The following is a 20,716-nucleotide window of genomic DNA, read 5'->3' as shown; positions in this document are numbered from 1 at the left end:
TCATGAATTAGAAGACTAAATATGGTCAAAAAGTCTATACTATTCCTATCAAAGTACCACCAGCATTTTTCACAAAGCTAGAATAAACAATCCTAAAATTTGTATGGAACCATGAAAGACCCCAAATAGCCAAAGCAATCTTGAGAAAGAATAACAAAGCTGGAGGTATCACAACCCCAGATTTCAAGATATACTGCAAAGCTATAGTAATCAAAACAGTATGGTACTGACACAGAAAAACAGGATAGAGTCCAGAAATAAACCCACACTTATATAATGAATTAATTAATCTATGACAAAGGGGCAAGAATATAAAATGGGAAGAGACAGTCTTTAGTAAATGGTGTTGGGAAAATTGGACAGCCACATGCAAAAGAAAGAAACTGGACCACTTTTATACCAGAATAAACTCAAAATGGATTAAAGACCTAAATGTGAGACCTGAAGCCATAAAAATCCTAAAAGAGAGCACAGGCAGTAATCTCTTTGACATTAATCCTAGCAGCATGTTTCTAGATATGTCTCCTGAGGCAAGGGAAATAAAAATAAAAATAAACTGTTAGGACTACATCAAAATAAAGTTTCCCCACAGCAAAGGAAATCATCAACAAAAGGAAAAGGTAACCAGTCCTAATCCACACCAGCAGGTGGAGCTGAAGTGACCCATTCTGGGAGAGGGACTCCATCTTGCTCCCCAGTGAGGCCCTCGCTGGAGGAGGAGGGTCAGAGCTTGGGTGCAGTCAATTGGGGGCTGTAGTTTAGTAAAACAGGAAAGCTACAAAACACTGTGGAGTGCTCGGGTATAAATAAAAAGAGGAAAAAAGTTTCTCAAATCACTGCTGCACCACACGGGGCAGATGCTTCGAGGGTCAGAGTCTACGCTGTCTCTAACAGCCGCACACTGGACTTTACTGTGCCACAAGAAGACCCTTGTTCCCATTGTTTGTTTGCTTTTTTCCAAAGGTTCAAATGAACAATGTAGTGGTGCTGGATATTCCTTCTCCTTCCTACAACCCAGTCCAGTTCAAGAACTCCTTCAAGTGCATCGAGGACCTGTCTGAAGACTTGGAATTGAAAATTTTCTATGTGGGCTCTGCAGAAAGTGAAGAATATGATTAAGTTTTAGACTCTTAGTGGGCCCTGTTTCTGCAGGATGGCATGTTTTATTTCCAGCTGAGGCACCTAATCCAAGACTCATTCCAGATGCAGATGCAATAGGTATAACAGTTGTGCTAATTACATGCACCTATTGAGGGCAAGAATTTATTAGAGTTGGCTGCTATGTAAATAATGAATATACTGAGACAGAAGTATGGGAAAATTTGCCAGGAAAACCAGACTTTTCTAAGCTTCAAAGGAACATTTTGGCATCTAATCCTAGAGTCACGAGAGTTTACATTATATGGGAAGACAATATAGAAAAACTGGAAGAGGCAGAGATCAGTAATCCAAATCTATAATTACTTCTTTCAACAGATGCATTACCTTCAGCATCAAAGGGATGGATGGCCCATGTCAAAAAACTGACTATTCGTCATGTCAGAATCCTTCATGGACTGCATGTGACCATCTGTCATCCCTTTAGTACAAATTAAGCTATAGAAACACACAAAACTATTTCCCTTTAATTCCATAAGAACACAGTCAAGACACAATGTGAAGAATCTGTTCAAAAAACATCCTGTAGAAAGTTTGCAAGAAAACCAGTATTTGAGTACATTGTAGAATATAAATACAACTATTTTTAAGTAAAAAACAAAACAAAACAAAAAGCCTAAAAGGCAACCTACTGCATGGGAGAAGATATTTTCAAATGACATATCTGATGATAAAGGTTTAATAACTAAAATAAAGAACTGAAAAACTCAACACCCAAAAAACAAATAATCCAATTTTAAAAAATGGGCAGAAGACATGAACAGACATTTCTCCAAAAAAGACATACAAATGACCAACAGACACATGAAAAGACGCTCAATATCATTCATTATCAGGGGAATGCAAATCAAAAGTACAATGAGATATTACCTCATAATGGTCAGAATGGCTAAAATAAAAAACATAAGAGCTAACAAGTGTTGGCAAGGAGAACCCTCGAGCACTGTTGGTGGGAATGCAAACTGGTGCAGCCACTGTGGAAAACAGTATGGAGGTTCCTCAAAATGTTAAAAATATGGACACCTGGGTGGCTCAGTCAGTTAAGTGTCCCACTCTTGGTTTCGGCTCAGGTGATGATCTCACGGTTCATAAGTTTGAGCCCCACACCAGCTCTCTGCTCTCAATCAGCACAGAACCTGCTTCAACTCCTATGCCTCCATTTTTCTCTCTCTCAAAAATAAACAAATTTTTTTTAAAAAGTTAAAAATAGAACTATCCTACAATGCAGTAATCATACTACTGGGTATTTACCCAAGAAATACAAAAACACTAATTCAAAGGGATACATGCAACCCTATGTTTATAGCAGCATTATCGACAATAGCTAAATTATGGAAACAGCCCAAGTGTCCATCTATAGATAAATGGATAGATAAGATGTGGGATGGGGTGTGTGTGTATGTGTGTGTGTGTCAGATTGAATATTATTCAGCCATAAAAAGAATGAAATCTTGCCATTTGCGACAACATGGATGGAGCTAGAGAGTATAATGCTAAGTGAAATAAATCAGCCAGAGAAAGCCAGCTACCATATGATCTCACTCATATGTTGAATTTGAGAAACAAAACAAATGAGTAAAGGAAAAAAAAAAAAAAAAGATAAACCAAAACACAGACTCTTAACTACAGAGAACACCCTGATGGTTACCAGAGGGAAGGGGGCGGGGGGTGAAATAGGTGATAGAGATTAAAGAGGACACTTATCACGATGAGCACTGAGTAACGTACAGAACTGTTGAATCGCTATATTGTGTACTTGAAACTAATGTAACACTGTATGTTACCTATACTGGAATTAAAGTTAAAACCTTAAGAAAATCTGGTCTTGGGGCGCCTGGGTGGCTCAGTCGGTTGGGCGTCCGACTTCAGCTCAGGTCACGATCTCGCAGTCCGTGAGTTCGAGCCCCGCGTCGGGCTCTGGGCTGATGGCTCAGAGCCTGGAGCCTGCTTCCGATTCTGTGTTTCCCTCTCTCTCTGCCCCTCCCCCATTCATGCTCTGTCTCTCTCTGTCTCAAAAATAAATAAAACGTTAAAAAAAAATTAAAAAAAAAAAAAGAAAATCTGGTCTTTAAAACTCTTCAGTTTTACTAATCCTGTCAATTTCTGACATGGTTCATGCATAGGCTCAGCACAGAGGCTGTGGCAGACACGGCTTGCACTCCTCACCCTGACAGGCTGGGGAGAGAACCCACCATGGTGAAGACTCCACATGCTACCGTACACGTGCCTGCTGACACATGCCTGATGAATTATAATCACCACCATCAAGAAGAAATCTGAGCTAAGCCACACTCTCCAGATCTGTCCTAAGAGCAATTAGCCATGTACCAATGGAGCTCGGAGCCACCTCTTGGTGTCCCACCTCATTTGAGGACATACTTCAATGGACACTGAAGAGCTAAGTCCTTGAAATAGCACCAAGCACAGAAAAGACAGAAAACAAATGTTCTTGTGGTTAATCCAGACACATGAAGTAGAGAATGCTCACTGATCTTTATATGGAAACTATCTCTTAAGACACCTTCACATCCAGCTGAAATGTACTCTTCTTAGTTTTTAGATAGTCTGGGCTGTTTAATGAGTCATTACCTCTTCTAACTGGACAGCCTACCTCAGAATTTACCTCTTTAGAAAATTTCTCCTGGGGCGCCTGGGTGGCTCAGTCGGGTAAGCGTCCAACTTCGGCTCAGGTCATGATCTCGCGGTTTGTGAGTTCGAGCCCCATGTCGGGCTCTGTGCTGACGGCTCAGACCCTGAAGCCTGCTTCAGATTCTGTGTCTCCCTCTCTCTCTGCCCCTCCCCTGCTCATGCCCTGTCTCTGTCTCAAGAATAAATAAAACATTTTTTAAAAATTTAAAAAAAAAAAAAAAGAAAATTTCTCCTAACTAAATCTACCCCAATCTGATTACAAATTTATTTAGTACCTCAAAATAGTTCAATCTGCACTTAAAGAATCTTAGATCTAAAAGGAACTTCAAAAAAATAAACAAAAATAAAAGGCACTTCAGACACCATCCGAGTGGCAGGCTCCCCTGAGAGGTGGCTTCATGACACGGGGACGCTACAGCAGACACACCTGGAGCCCAGCCGGCACTGGCACTTGCCAACTGGGTGACTGTGGGCAGTTTCCTTCCCCTCCCCCTTATGGGTCTCACTTTTCTCAACTATAACATAGCCCCTGGCACTTGTAAGAATTTAACAAATAATCACTATTATTGTCAATGTTACTTTGTGCCTTAGAAACTACCCCTGAGAAAGATAAACAGGACTTGCCCCAAGTCCGTAATCGTCAGGTCCCTAAGGTGGTCTGAGCAAAGACCGTTGCCATTTCTCTCCTGGAGAATGGAGCACACAAGAGCGTGCCAAGTGTTCTCTAGAACCAGTGTTTAATTCCTCTTCTACACTATTACCAGAATGATCCCTTTTAGAAAACAAATTGTATTAAAATCCCCATGCTTAAAAATTGTCAGTGGTTCCCAGTGTTCACGGGACTAAGTGCAAACTCCTTAGCAGCTCAGCCAGCACCCTTCACAGTTTTCCTCTGAACCATCTTTTGGGGGCCATCTCCACCCGCCATTCCAAAGGATGCTATGCTTCAGCTCCACACAACCTCCACCCTCCTCCAAAGTTGCTGTGCACTCTCACCCTTCTATGCCTTGGTCCTGGCTATCCCTCTGCCGAAAACATTTGCCTATCTCCATCTGGTCAACTCCAGCACTAAGCCCCAGGCCAGCCTTCTCTTAGGTGAAGCTTTGTAGGCTCAGTTATCGCCCTGCCTCAGGGCTCCCTCCTTCACAGCCTCCTGCTATCTTAATGCTCATCACTCAGTTTTCCCCAATCTGTTGTCTTCCATAGGACTTCCTTACTCTATCTCATTTCAGAGTAGGGGCTGCTTCTCAGTCATCTTTATATATGCACAGCCTAGTTTGGTACCTGTCACAGAGTGGGTGCTCACTAAATAGATCTAGAATGAATGAATGAATAAGTTAATGAATGAATGGCTGGGTGGTTAAACGAATTAATGAACAAAGGAACTAAGCACTAGAAGGTCCCAGGTTGCTTCTCATTTCACTGTATCCCCCTTTGTTTGCACATGAATTATTTTATAAACCTATTAGTACAGTTTTCATTTAAGCATGTGGCAGCTCTTGAATCAGATCAGAAGCTTCTATAGGACATGTGCATCTTCTACTTATGCTTTTCACTCTCTCAGATCTGGACATATCAGCACTGGTTCAGTTTCTGATGCTCTCTTTTGCAATATACTGGCACGACAAGAATTTTCTTCACAAGATGAGGGAAGTTACAACGAAGGTTTTATTTCAAAGGTAGTGTGGTAATAAGATGTTATCCTAGACAGCCATAGAAAAGAAATAACCTGGTTTATTTTCTTGCCGACAGTAGAAAACATCCAAGGCTCCAACTCTTTAGATGTTTAAATGAGAGCCTGTATTTTAGTGTTCAGAACCTTCAAAAGAATATTATTTTCTTGCATAAAACATGAAAATATGGGCTCAATGGAAACACTATTTTCAGTCTCTCTCATGTCTTCATCAAACTTTCAGAAATATTTTCTGAAGGAATATAGTACTATTTTAAGCTTGAATTTATTCACATAAGTGCTTATAAAGTATTCAACCAAAGAAATAGCTCTTAAGTATGAAACTTTCTTTTATTCCCGGTAACTGAGTAGAGAGACAAAATGTGACTATAAAGGCCAAGATTAAGCTCCTCCGCGCACACGAGAATAAACAAGCTCACAGACATGATACTGACCATCATATACTTTATCTTTTTTAAGTTTATTTATTTTGGGAGAGAGAGGGAGAGAGAAAACGAGCAGGAGAGGGTCAGAGAGAGAGAGGGAGGGAGAAAATCCCAAGCAGGCTCCACACTGCCAGCACAGAGTCCGATGCAGGGCTCAAACTTGAGAACGTGAGATCATGACTCGAGCCAAAATCAAGAGTTGGACACTTAACCAACTGAGTGACCCAGGCACCCCCACTTACCTCATCTATCGACCCTAGATCAATGGTTCTCAACTAAGAAGGACTCTGCCCTCTGGAGGACATTTGGCAATGTCTGAAGACATTATCACAAACTAGGAGCCTATTTGGCATCTAATCCGTAAAAGCCAGGGCTGCTGATGGTGCTAACCATCCCACAATGCACAGAATAACCTCCCATAACAAAGAGAATTATCTGGGCTAAAATATGAATAGTGCTCAGATTGGGAAAGCATGCTGTAGAATTATATACTTCTACATCACTAAGACAAAAGAGTAGAAGAGGATGAGTTCATATTCCTAATTCTTCTTCCCTCCCCCGCAAAATCTAGAATGAGGAGGAAATAAATTATGATGATATTTTCACAGCTTAGATGTGAAAGGTAGCATTTGGAAGGAAACAGGACAGGGAAAAATAAGGAGTATTTCAACAACTAAGTTCTTAGAAGGAAAACAGATTCAAGACAGGTTCATTTCCACTGCACTCAACTCTGGCATCTGCAGTAGGTTTTAACTGTCCAGGCAGATGGGTAACTGGAACTAAAGTCAAACTATCAAGCATATACCAACTCCAAGAGAACAACTTCTCAAGAGCTAAATGAGTTTTCGGTACAAGATTTCCAGTGGCTCTGTGAAGCATCATAGCTCTCATGGAGATTTGTAAAGAGGGCCAAAAAGCTGAAATCTGATGTATCTCCAAAAAAGCTGAACAGGCCTAGTCAATACCAAGGACATTTTAATAGTAATAGGCAAATGGAACTCTTCCAGCTTCAAAGGGACAATCCAGAACGATATTCACTGAATCTGGTGACTGAAATGCCGAATGAGGAAGGCACCCAAGGAAGATTATTTTCTCTCACTTGTACAATTGTGTTTGCACTACAAAATAATCTTTACTAAAATGAATATTTGAGTGTCTACTTCCAACTGGAAAGACAAACCAAAATTGTTAAAACTAAATATTTTAAGGATATATTTGGATGCCAAGTTTTTTGAAAAGACCTTTCACTGAAGGCTATTCCAGTTAATTGGTTGAGACTCTGGCCAGACCATCTACAGGTACTGCTGGTTTTCATAACATATGATTCTGGAACAGCACAACTGTTTTACGTTTCTAAACAGAGAGGCCTCCGAACCAAATCCCCCTAGACAAATACTAACCACCAATCCGTGATAAAAATCTCTTCTTGTGCCTCTTCCATTGCATTTGCCACATCTTCAAAATATCCTTTGGCATTAACGTACCTAAAAAACAAGGGTTTTTTTGTGTGTGTCATTTATTTTTGTTTTACAGAAAGAAAGAAAGCAAACATATTTTACGGCAAAGTGAAAGACCGAAGCCACTGCCTGAGTTTCTACAAAGCCGCCAGTTTACTTTGCATAACTGAAAACCAAGGATTGAAAATACCATCTTCTGTCTACTAACTAGCAGGAAGCACAGTAAGTAGACGGAAGCAAGCGACCCGATTCTGCCTAGAGCACAACAAATTGGTCTCATCATCACATGAGTCAGATGAATTCTCTCATCCTGTTGAACTCACACCATTGTTCTTCTGAGACTGAAAACAGACCAGTTTCCAATCCATGGGCAGAAAACCACGCAATGCTTTTTATTTCAAAGAAATACCTAGCAAGTAAATTCTCGTCCTTAGATGATGGCTAATAACTTAAATAAACATTTTCTTTGCATCATTAAAAAATGTATGACGTTAAGGTTTTAAAGCCAAACTTCAAAATCTAAAGCTAGCTGTCTCAAGCTCACTGTAAAAATCTTAAAAACAAAAGTTGGAAAACCAATCTATGCTCAGGTAGTCCTATAAAGAAAGGCCCTTGTTAAGTATAATGCATATTATCTTACCACAGCCTCGAAAATTGATTCCAGATGAATTTACACCTACTATTATATTAGATACTATGACTACCTCAACAGTCTTAGAGCAATATGATCTTACCATTTGGCTAATGTATTCTCTTGGATAGCAGCATAGGACCCGAATCGATGGTCTTTGAGAAAGTTGGTACCATATTTCTGGATGAATTCTTCTATAGCCCCTCCCCACCACCGAGCATGTCTATAGCTGTTGCATTTTAAAATAAGAGTCCTTCAAAGAAAAGCAAAATGTGGAAAAGAATGATCACTCTGTTTTGTCTCTTTAAAAAAAAAATTAACAATTAAACACATGACATTTTGTTGAAAATTTTAAGCAAAGAGCATCTTACTTTTATCAAGAAAGCAGACTTCTGAACATTTTCAGCAAGTTTTTAAACTGTATATATACAGCAGTACGTGGCAATATAGCAAAAATAAATTTTCAGGTTATTTACTCACTCCTTCATGCTAACATGCATAAAGGTATTTACTATGACCTAGAACTGTACCAGACTGTGAGGGGGATAATCTTGAACCTTTTACCATCAGAGAAAATCAGGAAGGTCATCTTTTCACATACATACATGCACAGACACACAAAACACATGCCAATGTGTATTAGAAAGGATGTGCATGTGTGTGTGTGTGTGCGTGTATGTATACACATATACAGTCAATGTGTGAAAAAGAGAAAAATTTATGTATAATATATTCATATACATGAGGCCGAATGTATATATAGAGAAAATGACAACACGTATTACATAACTATAGCCTTCCAGAAAGAAACATTTATCAACACACGCACTAATAAAATCTATAGTAAATGTATGCTTGAGTATCCTTTCAAGAGATCTTTCTTAAAATCTATGTGTAAATAGAATTTTTGTAAATCAAATCTTTATGTTAACTAAAGGATATCAATTTATAAAGTTTTGTTTCTTAAAAATGTGAAACTATCACTCCTTAGCTTATCTGTTTGGTAAACTGGTACCATTGAGTAGTTAATTTTATTAATAGGCATACATTTTGTTAAAACAAACACAAATCAATACATGTGATTATTTATTCTGTTGCACACTGAATATTTAATTCTTAAAAATTTATATAAAGAAAAGTAGTTTCATTATTTTTGATCAAAGATGAGTTCTAAATAACAATGTTCTAACACTTAAATTATTTTACCTCCTCCTTCACTTAAGGTTGGGAGAAAAACTTTTTGAGAGAAAAAGAGAGAAATCTTTTTAAAATACTTGAAATTTCTACCTTGAAAGATTATCAATTCGGAGCCCGTATTTTGTCTCTGTCTCCTTCTTCCCCACTTTGATTTTGAATTCTTTATCTACCAGCAGGACGAAGGCAATGGCACCACTGTCTGGTTTCATATACAGTAAAAAGGAATCTTTCACTATCAACCACCTGTAAGAAGGTAATAAGTATTTTAGAGTTGTATTGAATTACTGAAACAAAAACAACAAATTATGACAAGCTAGGTAAACATTCCAGCAGACTGTAGATATAATATTGTTTTTTTTACACAGAGGATTTCTTTTTTTAAAAATCACCATGAAACAACAACGAAAACTCATAAGGAGTCTATCATAGTTTCCTAAGAAGGACCCGGATCAAGCAATTCAAAGTAATTCATTAGCTTTTTATACACTAATGGCAAAGCCTGAAAGAATGTCCCCAACATCGGCAGGTGATGCTTGCAGGATGTACAGCAGGAGCCCAAGCTGTTGGAAAAATGGAAATGAACTGGAAAAATGTTTACTAAAATAAACTATCATAAAAGAGGTAAATAAACCTCTCAGTAGATAAAAATCATCCTTTGAAAATAACCCAATGAGCATCGAATACTCCACATATTCTGTTTTTCATTGCAAATTACTTGTGGTTTGGGGCGCCTGGGTGGCTCAGTCAGGTAAGCGTCTGACTCTTGGTTTCGGCTCAGCTCATGATCTCACAGTTTGTGAGTTCAAGCCTCGCATCAGGCTCCATGCCGATAGCTCAAAACTTGCTTAGGATTCTCTCTCTCCCTGTCTCTCTGCCCCGCCCCTGCTTGTGCTCTCTCTCTCTCTCTCTCTCTCTCTCTCTCAAAAACAAATAAACACAAAAAATTCAAATTACTTGTGTTTTTAAGCACTATTCATAAATGATATTCAATAGGACATGATCTCTCCAAAGTATGTATGTATTCAATTCGATATATATTTGAGAGTTTCGTAGTGGAAAAATACAGTGATAAGCTGGGAGTTAGGGCAGAGGTGGAAACAGCACAGAGGTTTCCAGAGAGCTTACTAGGCTAGTGGGGTACAAACAAGGTACTAGAAAATGAAAAGGTAATGGGTGTAAGGAGGAGGGAGTCCTTAGTTCTCAGAGAAAGGGCTAGAGGCACTCTCCCAAAGACGTGGATCGCAGCAAGGCCAGAAAGGATCCTATTAAATAAAGCCCAAAGCAGGGTGGCAAGGTGTGCATCCCACACTGAGGGAAGAGTTGGAAAAGGCACTGAGGTATGGAAATGCAGCACGTGTTGGAAGAGAGTTTGGTGAGGTCAGGGTCTCGGAGGATAGTAAAGAAAAATGGGCAAATGAGTGGAGAAAGGGGAAAATGGACAAAGGCCATATTGAGGAGGGTCTGATGGAAATGCTCAGAAGGCTGATTTTATATCATTGAACCAGTGTTTCCTAAACCTGCTTTGCCATCAGAATATCTGGAGATGTTTGTTCAAAAAAATAATATATTCCCAAGCCCCACCACAGATCCATTAAAAAGGCCTAACAATCTGTGTTTAAAAAAAAAAAAAAAAAAACAAGAAACAAAAAACAACAAAAAGACCACACCACCAGGGTTCTTATTAAATAAGAGAATCCTCATGCCCAGGCAAGAAATAGGATGATAATATCATTATAACTATGTTTCAGAAAGAAAGGTATGAAGGATAGAGATGTAATGTGCAGGTTAGCAAGCTACTAGAATAACATAAAATAATTCTTCTTCTACTTGGCTGTGAATATGCATCACGTGGGTATCCTGTTATGCAGATTCTGTGGCTACAAATTCTTTGTCTTATCAAAATGACAAGAAATAACAAGTGTTGGTGAGGATGTGGAGAAAAGGGACCCCTGGAGCACTACTAATGGGACTGTAAATTGGTGCAGCCACTCTGGAAAACAGTATGGAGGTTCCTCTAAAAAATAAAAGCAGAAATACCAAATGATCCAGCATTTCCACTTCTAGGTATTTGCCTGAAGAAAACAAAAACACTAATTCAAAAAGACGTCTGCACCCCAAGTTTACTACAGCATTATTTACAATAGCTGAGATACAGAAGTAACTTAAGTGTCTATCAATGAAAGAATAAAGAAAACGTGGCGGACTATTACTCAGCCATAAAAAAGGGATCCTGCAATTTGTGACAACATGGATGGAACTAGAGAGGATATTACACTAAGTGGTAGAAGTCAGAGAAAGACAAATACCATATGATTTCACTTATATGTGAAATCTAAAAAAACCCAAACAATCAAAATAGAAATAGACTCATAAATACAGAGAACAAGCTGTTAGTTACCAGAGCAAGGAGGGGTGGAAGGACAGGCAAAATAGGTGAAGGGGATTAAGAGGTACAAACTTCAAGTTATAAAATAAATAAGTCATAGGGATGCAAAATACAGCACAAGGCATATAGTCAATAATATTGTAATAACTTTGCATGGTGACAGATAGTAACTATATGGGGTGCCTGGGTGGCTCAGTCAGTTAAGCATCCGACTCTTGATTTCAGTTCAGGTCATGATCTCACAATCTGTGAAATTGAGCCCCACACTGGGCTCTGCACTGACAGCACAGAGCCTGCTTGGGATTCTCTCTCTCCCTCTCTCTCTCTGTCCCTCTCCTACTCACATTGTCTCTGCCTCTCTCAAAATAAATAAACTTTAAATAAAGTGAATGCAAATGGCAACTGTCTCACACTGCATACACCACCGTATAATCACGTTTACTTGCAATTGTATACTGATCAAATAAATCAGTTCATAACCGAATAAAATATCAATGGGCATATTATACCAAACATTAGACAAAGTAAAGCACATTATGGAACAGGAAAGACCAGAACACTGGAACACAAGTTAAACAATGCTGTAAATCTATAATAAATTGTTACTGAACTTGCTAACCACGTTACGATTTAGTGGCTTTATAATATGGGATTTAATCCAGACAAATCTCCACGTAGTTTCATTTCATTCATTTGTGTTTTAATATAGGCTGACTCCTACCCAATAAAAGTGGGTGGGATGGATCTTGGATAATGTACAGTAAAGGGCATACATGTGATATGGTTAAAAAAAGGAAAAGCATCAAGGTCACAGAAAGCAAATACCGAACCACAACATCAACATTATTATGGTGATGGCATGCCAGGGTGGGTCTGAGCTTCCCGGTTTTTCTTACCCAGTGAATAAATTAAAGAAATAAAAAGGTATCCCTCAAAAATTAAATTCCAAAGAAGTTTCTCATGTGGGACCTAAGAGAAGGCAACTGAATAGTATAATGGATAACGTTTTCAATAACTGTCAGCAAATGCAGAAATTATACACTTTATAAGAATTCTCATAGCACTGCTCAATAAAAATGCCCAGGCCATCATATAAACAAGGACTCGGTGGTTCTGAGGGCCTGAGTTATGAGTGCAGACATGTAGCTTGCCTGTCGATAAAACTCGGTTAGCGATAAAAGAGAGTGGATGGATCATATATCTGTTAAAGTTCCTTCTTTAAAGGCAGTCCCTTGTCCTGGCTTGACTTGTGGTACAAGTTAGTGGGCACATGGCACGCCACAGCCCCACGGGACTGCTGTGCTATGCTGATGACTGGGAAGGAGCCACAGAGGCTTTGAACCCCGCGGCTGGCAGGTTTGCCAATCTGAGAAGAAAGACCCCGCAGCAGACCCGTGAACCTGTCTACCTGGAAGTCCAGGATACGCAAATGGCATCAGAGCTGGCTCTCGCCAGACCTCCACGCCACGGACAACAGTGTGGGATGACGATGGGATGACCCCTATCCAGGTGTACCAGCTCCCATGGTCAGCATGACAAAACACATCTCAGAAATGCTTCAGGGAGCAGAGGCTGGTGGCACAACCACCAGGGCAAAGGCTGCAAAACACGTCCATAGGAACAGGCCACCAGGTACCACTGTACAGATGTAGCCTGCACCAGGATACCCCGGGGAAGGGGGGCTCCGAGGTAGGCTGTGTCTTCCTGCAGAAATGGGTACTTTTCTTTAATTTGCAGAGGCTCTGTACAGGCTGTAAACAGAGTTCCTCAGCAATGGCAATGACAGCTGGTGGACTGCAGGGCCAGAGCCCTGGTCAGCTCTGGGGGTGCCACGCATGTGCAGGCATCCTACGTGCATTCCTGCCCTACCCCTCCAAGAGGCGGCTGCCTGGAAATAGAGAACTGCGTAGCAGTGACAGCTGGATTTTGAACGCTGAGTGCAAAAGATAATAATTTCTATTCTGGTAACAAATTCTCTTTAATAGTCACTAGATATCAGGGTAAATTGACTCCTGGCCTTTATATAAAGCTCTTCTTAATTATGCCATTCATTAAAACTCTCCTGATTTCTTTCCTTTCTCTTTTGTCAATTGATTTTTTTCCTTAATAGGAGGATATGCAGCAAGAAAGGAGTTCGTCAGCTAGCCTTTGGGAGCCCGATCCCAGCTCCCTGGGCTCTGATCCCAGCTCCGCCACCCGCCTGACTGTGTGAACTTGGGTAACTGAGCCTGAGGTCTAAATCCATACAATGGGGATAACAGCAGTGCGCAGCTCAGACACGTTTGTGAGAAGTAACAGATGATTCACCTACGTAGCTCAGCACCGTGCCTCCCACCAATAAATATGCACTTTTACAAACATTCTTGTTTCAAAGTAGGTGAGATCATAGTCTGTTCTAACAAGATGCCTCCTGCCTGGGCCACTACTTGCTGGGGCTTTAAAATGTGGCCAAACCACAGGAACCAGCCATGACCTTCTCAGCCTCACCTTCTACTGTTCCCTCCCACCTCCTAGGTCTGGCTGTTCCTCAGACTTGCCAAGGTTATTCTTTGGGCCTTCTACATTTGTTATCCCTCTGCCTACAAATGATTTCTTCTAGATCCTCCAATGGGCAGTCCTTTCCTGTTACTCAACTCCCTGCTTCAACATTTCTCCACAGGGAGGCCTTCCCAAGCTACTCAATCTTAAAAAGCTGTCCCCGACCCAGCCCAGCCCACCCCAGTCCACTTCTCCATCATGTTTAGCTTCCTCCTAACACTTACCTCAAATTATTTCTCTGCTTCGTTAGTGTCTGTTGAATTCTTGGTATAGCTCAAAGTTCAGCAAAATAAGTCCTACATTTATTTCGTAAAATCTAAACCTCTCCCTCTCTTCAGACATTATTTGAGATAAGAAGATTCTCATCTACTCCACTACCAGATGCAGAGGAGTTGCTCCATAGATAAGCTGTTAAAGCAGATGTTTTAAATTGTGGGAAGAAATGTTTGCCCTGTTTGTCTTTCTTTCTTTTTCTTTTTACTTGTCCCTGAGAGAAGGTCATCGTGAGACTTGATTGCAAGTTTAATTGCCCAGTTTGTTTTATCTGGTTTGTCAATATAGCATAAATGAGAAAGTGGTCAGAATGCTTTTTATGGGTCTAAATATAAAAAAGAGCAAGTTATGAGCGCATCATCCTTAAAAGTAATTCCTATTTAGATACCAATAGCTTCTACCATGAGAAAATGTCTCAACTAATTTTGTCAGCTCTATCTTATCATTTTATTTGGTACTGATATTTTATATCCCACAAATGTGATTCAGGAAATACTTACTAATGGGGGAACCAAGGCTTCAATCTTCATGGAAAGATTTACACAATTTTAAAATGATGACACATTTCATTCCAGGCTGGATCATATCTTTTTAGATTGGATTAAATCAGGCTTCAACCAAGACAAAGTTTAAGATGTGAGGGAGGTATATTCTTTTATATAATCAAGTCTGGCCCCCGTCTTTTCTGGCTGCCCTTTCTCATGGAGGTTACAACTCCAACAGCAGTTCCTTGACATCTGGAACTAAAGTCACCCTCTCCCATCCTCAAGTCCATCACCATCCCGTTGCCTTCGTTTTCCTTCAAAGCTCCGGCCCCCTGCTGCACAGATATCGTTTACACAGCCTGTCCACTTTGTCACTGCCTTCACTGCTCCTCTGGTAATGCTCTGTGGGGGCATACTCTCTTACAAGAGCTAGAGCACATCCAGGCCAACATTAGGCACTCACTAAATGACTGCATGGACCAGACCAAGGCTTCTATTTCCTGAGTAGATCTCTCAGGTTGGGCTGGCCCACGCGTCCACTCTGAGAAAAGGATGTGAGTAAAAGTGGTTTATAAAAGGGGCATCTTAGGGAGTTGTTAGGAGCCCTGGCAGGGAAGGACGGGAAGGTAGAGCAAGAAAGGAGCCATCAAGGATGTGTTGTGTTTTGTTGTGTCTGCATGTACTTTACTGTGGGCAGCTGGGCTGCAAACCTGCCAGGGGACTCCAGAGACAGTGCAGGGCTTGCTGCAGTGTCACGCCACCAGAGGGTGGAGGGGACTGGACTCCTGCCAGGTCTTGGCTAACGGCTGCTTCTGGGGGCTGTGAACGCTTCCACTCTGCTCTGCACGCAGACCCTAACTGCCCGGAGTGTCTTCAAAGATTCCCAAGGGCTTGCCCTCTGCAACCTTGAGGTTGGCCCCAGCCAAAGCTGGTGAGCGGGGAGGACTGCTCAGGAGGAATCTGTACCAGGGCCCCCTACTGGGCGATTATGCAAGTTACAGCAGTTCATTTGAAAACCAGTATTTTCTAGTATATTACTTCCTTTTTTATTTTAGTATAATTGTTTAGTCAGAACATAGGAATCTTCCATTTTTATCTAGTCTAATCTCCTGATCTTTCCCTTGTAACTTCTTCCATCCTTTCAAAACTGAGAAAATAAGAGCCTGACTTAGCAGTATTTTTTGTTGGTAGTGTAAATATGTATAAAAGTAAATCTTAGGGTTTATATATTTTTAATACACACTTAGCTCAATTTCATAATTACACATGAGCTCACAGATCTTTTTCAAAATTGGGGAAATAATATATAGTTCTTAATATTTTTCCAAAACTCCAGTAAATTATTATTGTAACCAGTAACTATTGTCTATTATATCCAAAACATTGTGATAAATGCTTTGAGAACACAAAGCAGAATCAGATGAGAATACTGACCCACAGGAGTCTTTGGTTGGGTAGGGTATGAATTAAAGTTCTCTGTCTATATCACACTTACCATAATACACATCCTCACAAATGTAGATCTAAACTGATCGTCCCTGAAGTCTGACCAATTTTTCTTTTCTTTTTTTAGTTTATTTTTTTAAGTATACAGTTCAGTGGCTTTTTAGTATATTCATAAAGTTGTGCACCATCACCATTAATATCTAATTTCAGAATATTGTCACTCCCCCAAAAGAAACCCCATATCCATTAGCAGTCACTTTCTACTGTCCATTCGTCCCAGCCCCTGGAAGCCACTCACAGACTCTATCTCTATAGATTTGTTTGTTCTGGACATTGCATATGAATGGAATCATATAATATGTGGCCTTTCGTGTCTGGCTTTCTTCACCTAGCATAATGTTTTCAAGATTCATTCATAATATAGCATGTATTAGTACTTCTCTTTTTTTCCATTAAAAATTTTTAGACATCTATTCACATACTTTAAGACCCTTTAAAATTGTATTTATTCACCGGTTTGTAATATATTCAAGAAAGTTGTACAACTATATATTTTCATCAACCCAGAAAGAAACCCCATATCCATTAATCTTCTTCACCCCTTTGTATGGCCACAAAATATTCCACTGTATGCATAAACCACATTTTATTTAACCATACATCAGGTGATGGACATTTGGGTTGTCCCTACCTTTTGGCTCTTCTGAATAATGCCGCTATGAACATTCATCTGCAAGTTTTGATACAGACATATTTTTTTCAATGCTTTTGGGTAAATACCTAGAGTTACCATATGCCCCAGTAATCTCACTTCCTATGTTTAATATTTTGAGGAACTGCTGCACTGTTTTCTGCAGTGGCTGCACCATTTTATATTTCTACCAGCAATGTAGGAGTATTCCAATTTCCCTACATCTTTGTCAACACTTGTTCTTGTGCATCTTTCTCGCGAGAGCCATCCTTCTGGGTATGAAATTGAACCTCGCTCTGGTTTTGATTTGCATTCCCCTAAGGACTAGTGATGTTGAGATATCTACTTGTGCTCATTGGCCACTTGTATGTGTCCTTTGGCCGACCAGTTGTGGAGTTCTGTGGCCCACCAGGTCTTTATGTATATAATAAAGTTTGCACACTCTACCTACAAGTCCACGTTTGAGTTTTAATGGTTAAATGGATGCTGAAGACTGGAACGTAAAATAATTTAAAATTTGCTCTGCTGTGACTTTCAAAGGATATATAATTGATTCATAATTGAAAACTAGTAGGTGAAAACTTCCCAAATACCCAGTCTATTAAAACGAATACACAAAGCTGCCAAGTCCTACCTTTTTGACCAGCGGTAGCAGGCTCTTCCCTGACCACAGCAATTCAAGCCTGGTATTCTGTGTCCCCCGGATCTCTTCATTATCATACCTTCTCTGAAAGACACATCAAGTTAACCCGGCATCTTCAAATTTCCAACTCACACTTAGCTGATACAGCCCCGCAACTTGGGACTAAATAAACTGTTACATAACTTTCCTCCCCACCCTTTCCTCCTTCACTCTCAAATTGCTTAATGTCACATTCGCTAGTCTGGATATTCTAGCAGCTGATCTCTAAAAGCACCTGGTCGGATTGAAGCCAGCAACATTCTCTTACTCACACTGCAGACCTTAAGCATCCTTGCTTCTGGCTCCAAATGCTGACTGTACCCTCTAGTCATTGTGACAAGCTGAAAAAGACCCCACACATTGCCAGATGCCTGCAAAGGAATGGTCCAGCTCACATTGAGACCACTGGAGGTGCTCGCCCACATGTTCCCAGGGATTTCTGCATCTTTTCACCTACAGTTCTAGGACCCAGTCATACCAAAGGAGTAGAGCACAGCTATGAGAGCTTTGGAAAGAGAAATATCTTGATTTTGAAATATAGGACAAGAAATAATGATAATAATGGCTTGGGGCGCCTGGGTGGCTCAGAGGTTAAGCAACCAACTCTTGACTTCAGCTCAGGTCATGATCTCATGGTTCATGAGATCGAGCTCTGTGTGGGTCCCTGCACTGACAGCTCAGAGTCTGCTTAGGATGCTATCTCTCCTTCTCTTTCTGTCCTCCCCCAGTTATGATCTCAATCTCTCTCTCTCTCTCTCTCTCTCTCAAAAATAAATAAACATTAAAAAAATACTAATGGCTTAATGAAAGAAAAAAATTAAAACAATTACTAACAATGCTCTTAACTCAAGAAGCTAAGTAGGCTCTATAAAAATAACATCAAGCTCTCTCATTATGAAGGAAAATAATAAGTAAATTCCAATCTTGTTACCTAACAAATTTTACACAGTATTATTTTTAATCATGAAAATGAGTGAGAAATAGCTAACTTTTGTAACTTGTTAAAAGAAGGGATCTGGCATATTTGATTTTTTTTTTTTCAATTCACATACATTATACTAGTTTCAGGTATACAACACATTGATTCAATATGTGTATATATTGCAAAATGATCACCACGGCAAGTCTAGTTAACCTCCATCGCCACATGCAGTTCTACATTTTTTCCTTGTGATGAGGACTTTTAAGATCTGTTCTCTTGGCCACTTTCCAATATACAATAGTGTATATTTATTTCTAATGCTTTCTCCCGTATTTCCTATTTGCTGCCTGTATTAAACATTCCTACTGCTGGGCCAGAGGAAATCTGGGCTGTAATAAGGAAGAGAGTGGAGCAGTTGATTCCCTTGTTCAACATAGCAAGGTACCACTGTGCATAAATAGAGTCCCTGAGAGGCTCTGACTCTGTTGAAGAGAAAAGAAGGTAGCAGGAAAGCCAGGTAGGCTTTGTCACCATGGCATGCTGGCAAATCAAATGGTAATGCTTATCAACTTTCACACTTCTCTTTAAGATGCAACACGGAACTTACATGCCCTTTGGTCCCAAATCATGGATGAAAGACAGCTGGCTTATGTCAAGGAATTCTGTCTGAAAAGAGGCCAGAAATTCATACTTTAGAAAGTCAGAAGGAAAAAAGATAAACGTACACATTTGGAAAAAAAAACATGCATTAGATACTGCTATGCGTAAACACATCTGGGGGACTATACAGAACAATGGCATTGCCCTGTTTTCATATCTGCGAGAGAACAGATCAGAAGTGCGTACATAATTAAAACACAACCTAGAAAGTGATGTCTGCTCTCACATGTAGGGACAGAATGTTCAAGAAAGTTGAGGAGAGAGGATTTACTCCCAAAACTCTTCTGTGTTTTCTTTGCTGGGGAAGGGGGACTGTGTCACATAGTGTGCACACAAATAATAGCGGTGTGTGAAGGCGGCAATGTTGGGGCCAGCTTCTGAAAGGTGGGCTAGACTTGGCGTGTGGAAGTGGGAGATGAAGGGGGAAACAGAACAGGGAAGGTGTAAAGAGCTCTTGGGATGTACATTTGGGCTAGAGTGAGGAAGATGAAGATAGTTATGCGAAATTAAATGGCAGAGTAGGTTGAGGCGAGTTTGGGGAGGTCTTTGAACATCAGGAATACCAGAATATTTTAATACAAATGAAATAAAATGATTTTATGTAACAATAATATAAAAATAATTCTATTTTTATTGAGTAGCAAAGGAAGCGAATTTTAGGCCCATCTTTCCTATGCAAATTATAAGATAAAAACTACAAATATTATAATAATAACACCAATAGCTAACATTTACTAAGTACTTAATATCTATCTGTTGGCCCCCTACTAAGCATTTTTCACACACTGTCTCAAATCTCTCTGAAATAGGTGCTATTTTTCCCATTGTACAGAAGAGGAAACTGACAATTAGAACAGGAATAGGCAAAAAAAAAAAAAAAAAAAAAAAAGAACAGGAATAGGCAAACTTTCTCTGCAAAGAGTCAGACAAAAAATTTAGGCTTTGTGAATCATATACTTTAACTATTGTAGCATAAAAGCAGCCATAGACAATACATAAATGAATAAGCATGACTGCATTACATTAAAACTTAATTTATGCATACTAAAATACAAAATTTAATATAATTTTTATGTCACAAAATATTACTCTTCTTAAATTTTTTTCAAACATTTAAAATGTAAAAACTATTCTTAGCTCATGGACCATACAAAAACAGGCAGTGAGCTTGATTTGGTCCGTGGGTCATAGTTTAAAAGCCCCAGGCGTAGAGGGGCACCTGGGTGGCTCAGTTGGTTGAGCTTCCAATTTTGGCTCAGGTCATGATCTCACAGTTCTTGAGTTCGAGCCCTGCATCAGGCTCTGTGCTAACAGCTCAGAGCCTGGAACCTGCTTCAGATTCTGTATCTCCCTCTCTCTGCCCCTCTCACACTCTTGCTCTGTCTCTCTCTCTCTCAAAAATAAACGTTATTTATTTATTTTT

The 20,716-nt window shown here is 39.8% G+C and overlaps 1 protein-coding gene and 1 pseudogene across 6 annotated transcripts in view; one reads left to right on the top strand and one right to left on the bottom strand.

Moving 5' to 3' along the window:
* Nucleotides 1-20,716, bottom strand: part of PLD1 (phospholipase D1) — a 204,390-nt gene that overhangs the window by 95,030 nt on the left and 88,644 nt on the right. For all 6 annotated transcript variants that reach the window (XM_019463174.2, XM_019463175.2, XM_019463171.2 and 3 more), the window contains 5 exons: nucleotides 19,241-19,299; nucleotides 17,664-17,756; nucleotides 9,301-9,453; nucleotides 8,117-8,266; nucleotides 7,326-7,409 (listed from right to left, as the gene is read on the bottom strand). In XM_019463174.2, coding sequence (XP_019318719.2) covers nucleotides 7,326-7,409; nucleotides 8,117-8,266; nucleotides 9,301-9,453; nucleotides 17,664-17,756; nucleotides 19,241-19,299 — 539 coding nt within the window. The remainder of the gene's footprint in view (nucleotides 1-7,325; nucleotides 7,410-8,116; nucleotides 8,267-9,300; nucleotides 9,454-17,663; nucleotides 17,757-19,240; nucleotides 19,300-20,716) is intronic.
* On the top strand, nucleotides 507-1,566 carry LOC109275100 (histone chaperone ASF1-like; annotated as a pseudogene).

The sequence above is a fragment of the Panthera pardus genome, unplaced genomic scaffold (genome assembly GCF_024362965.1).
Source record: "Panthera pardus isolate Hobbes unplaced genomic scaffold, ASM2436296v1 HiC_scaffold_16, whole genome shotgun sequence".
Lineage (NCBI taxonomy): Eukaryota > Metazoa > Chordata > Mammalia > Carnivora > Felidae > Panthera > Panthera pardus.
Note: the sequence above shows the minus strand (reverse complement) of the source record. Positions and strands in the feature narration are given on the sequence as shown.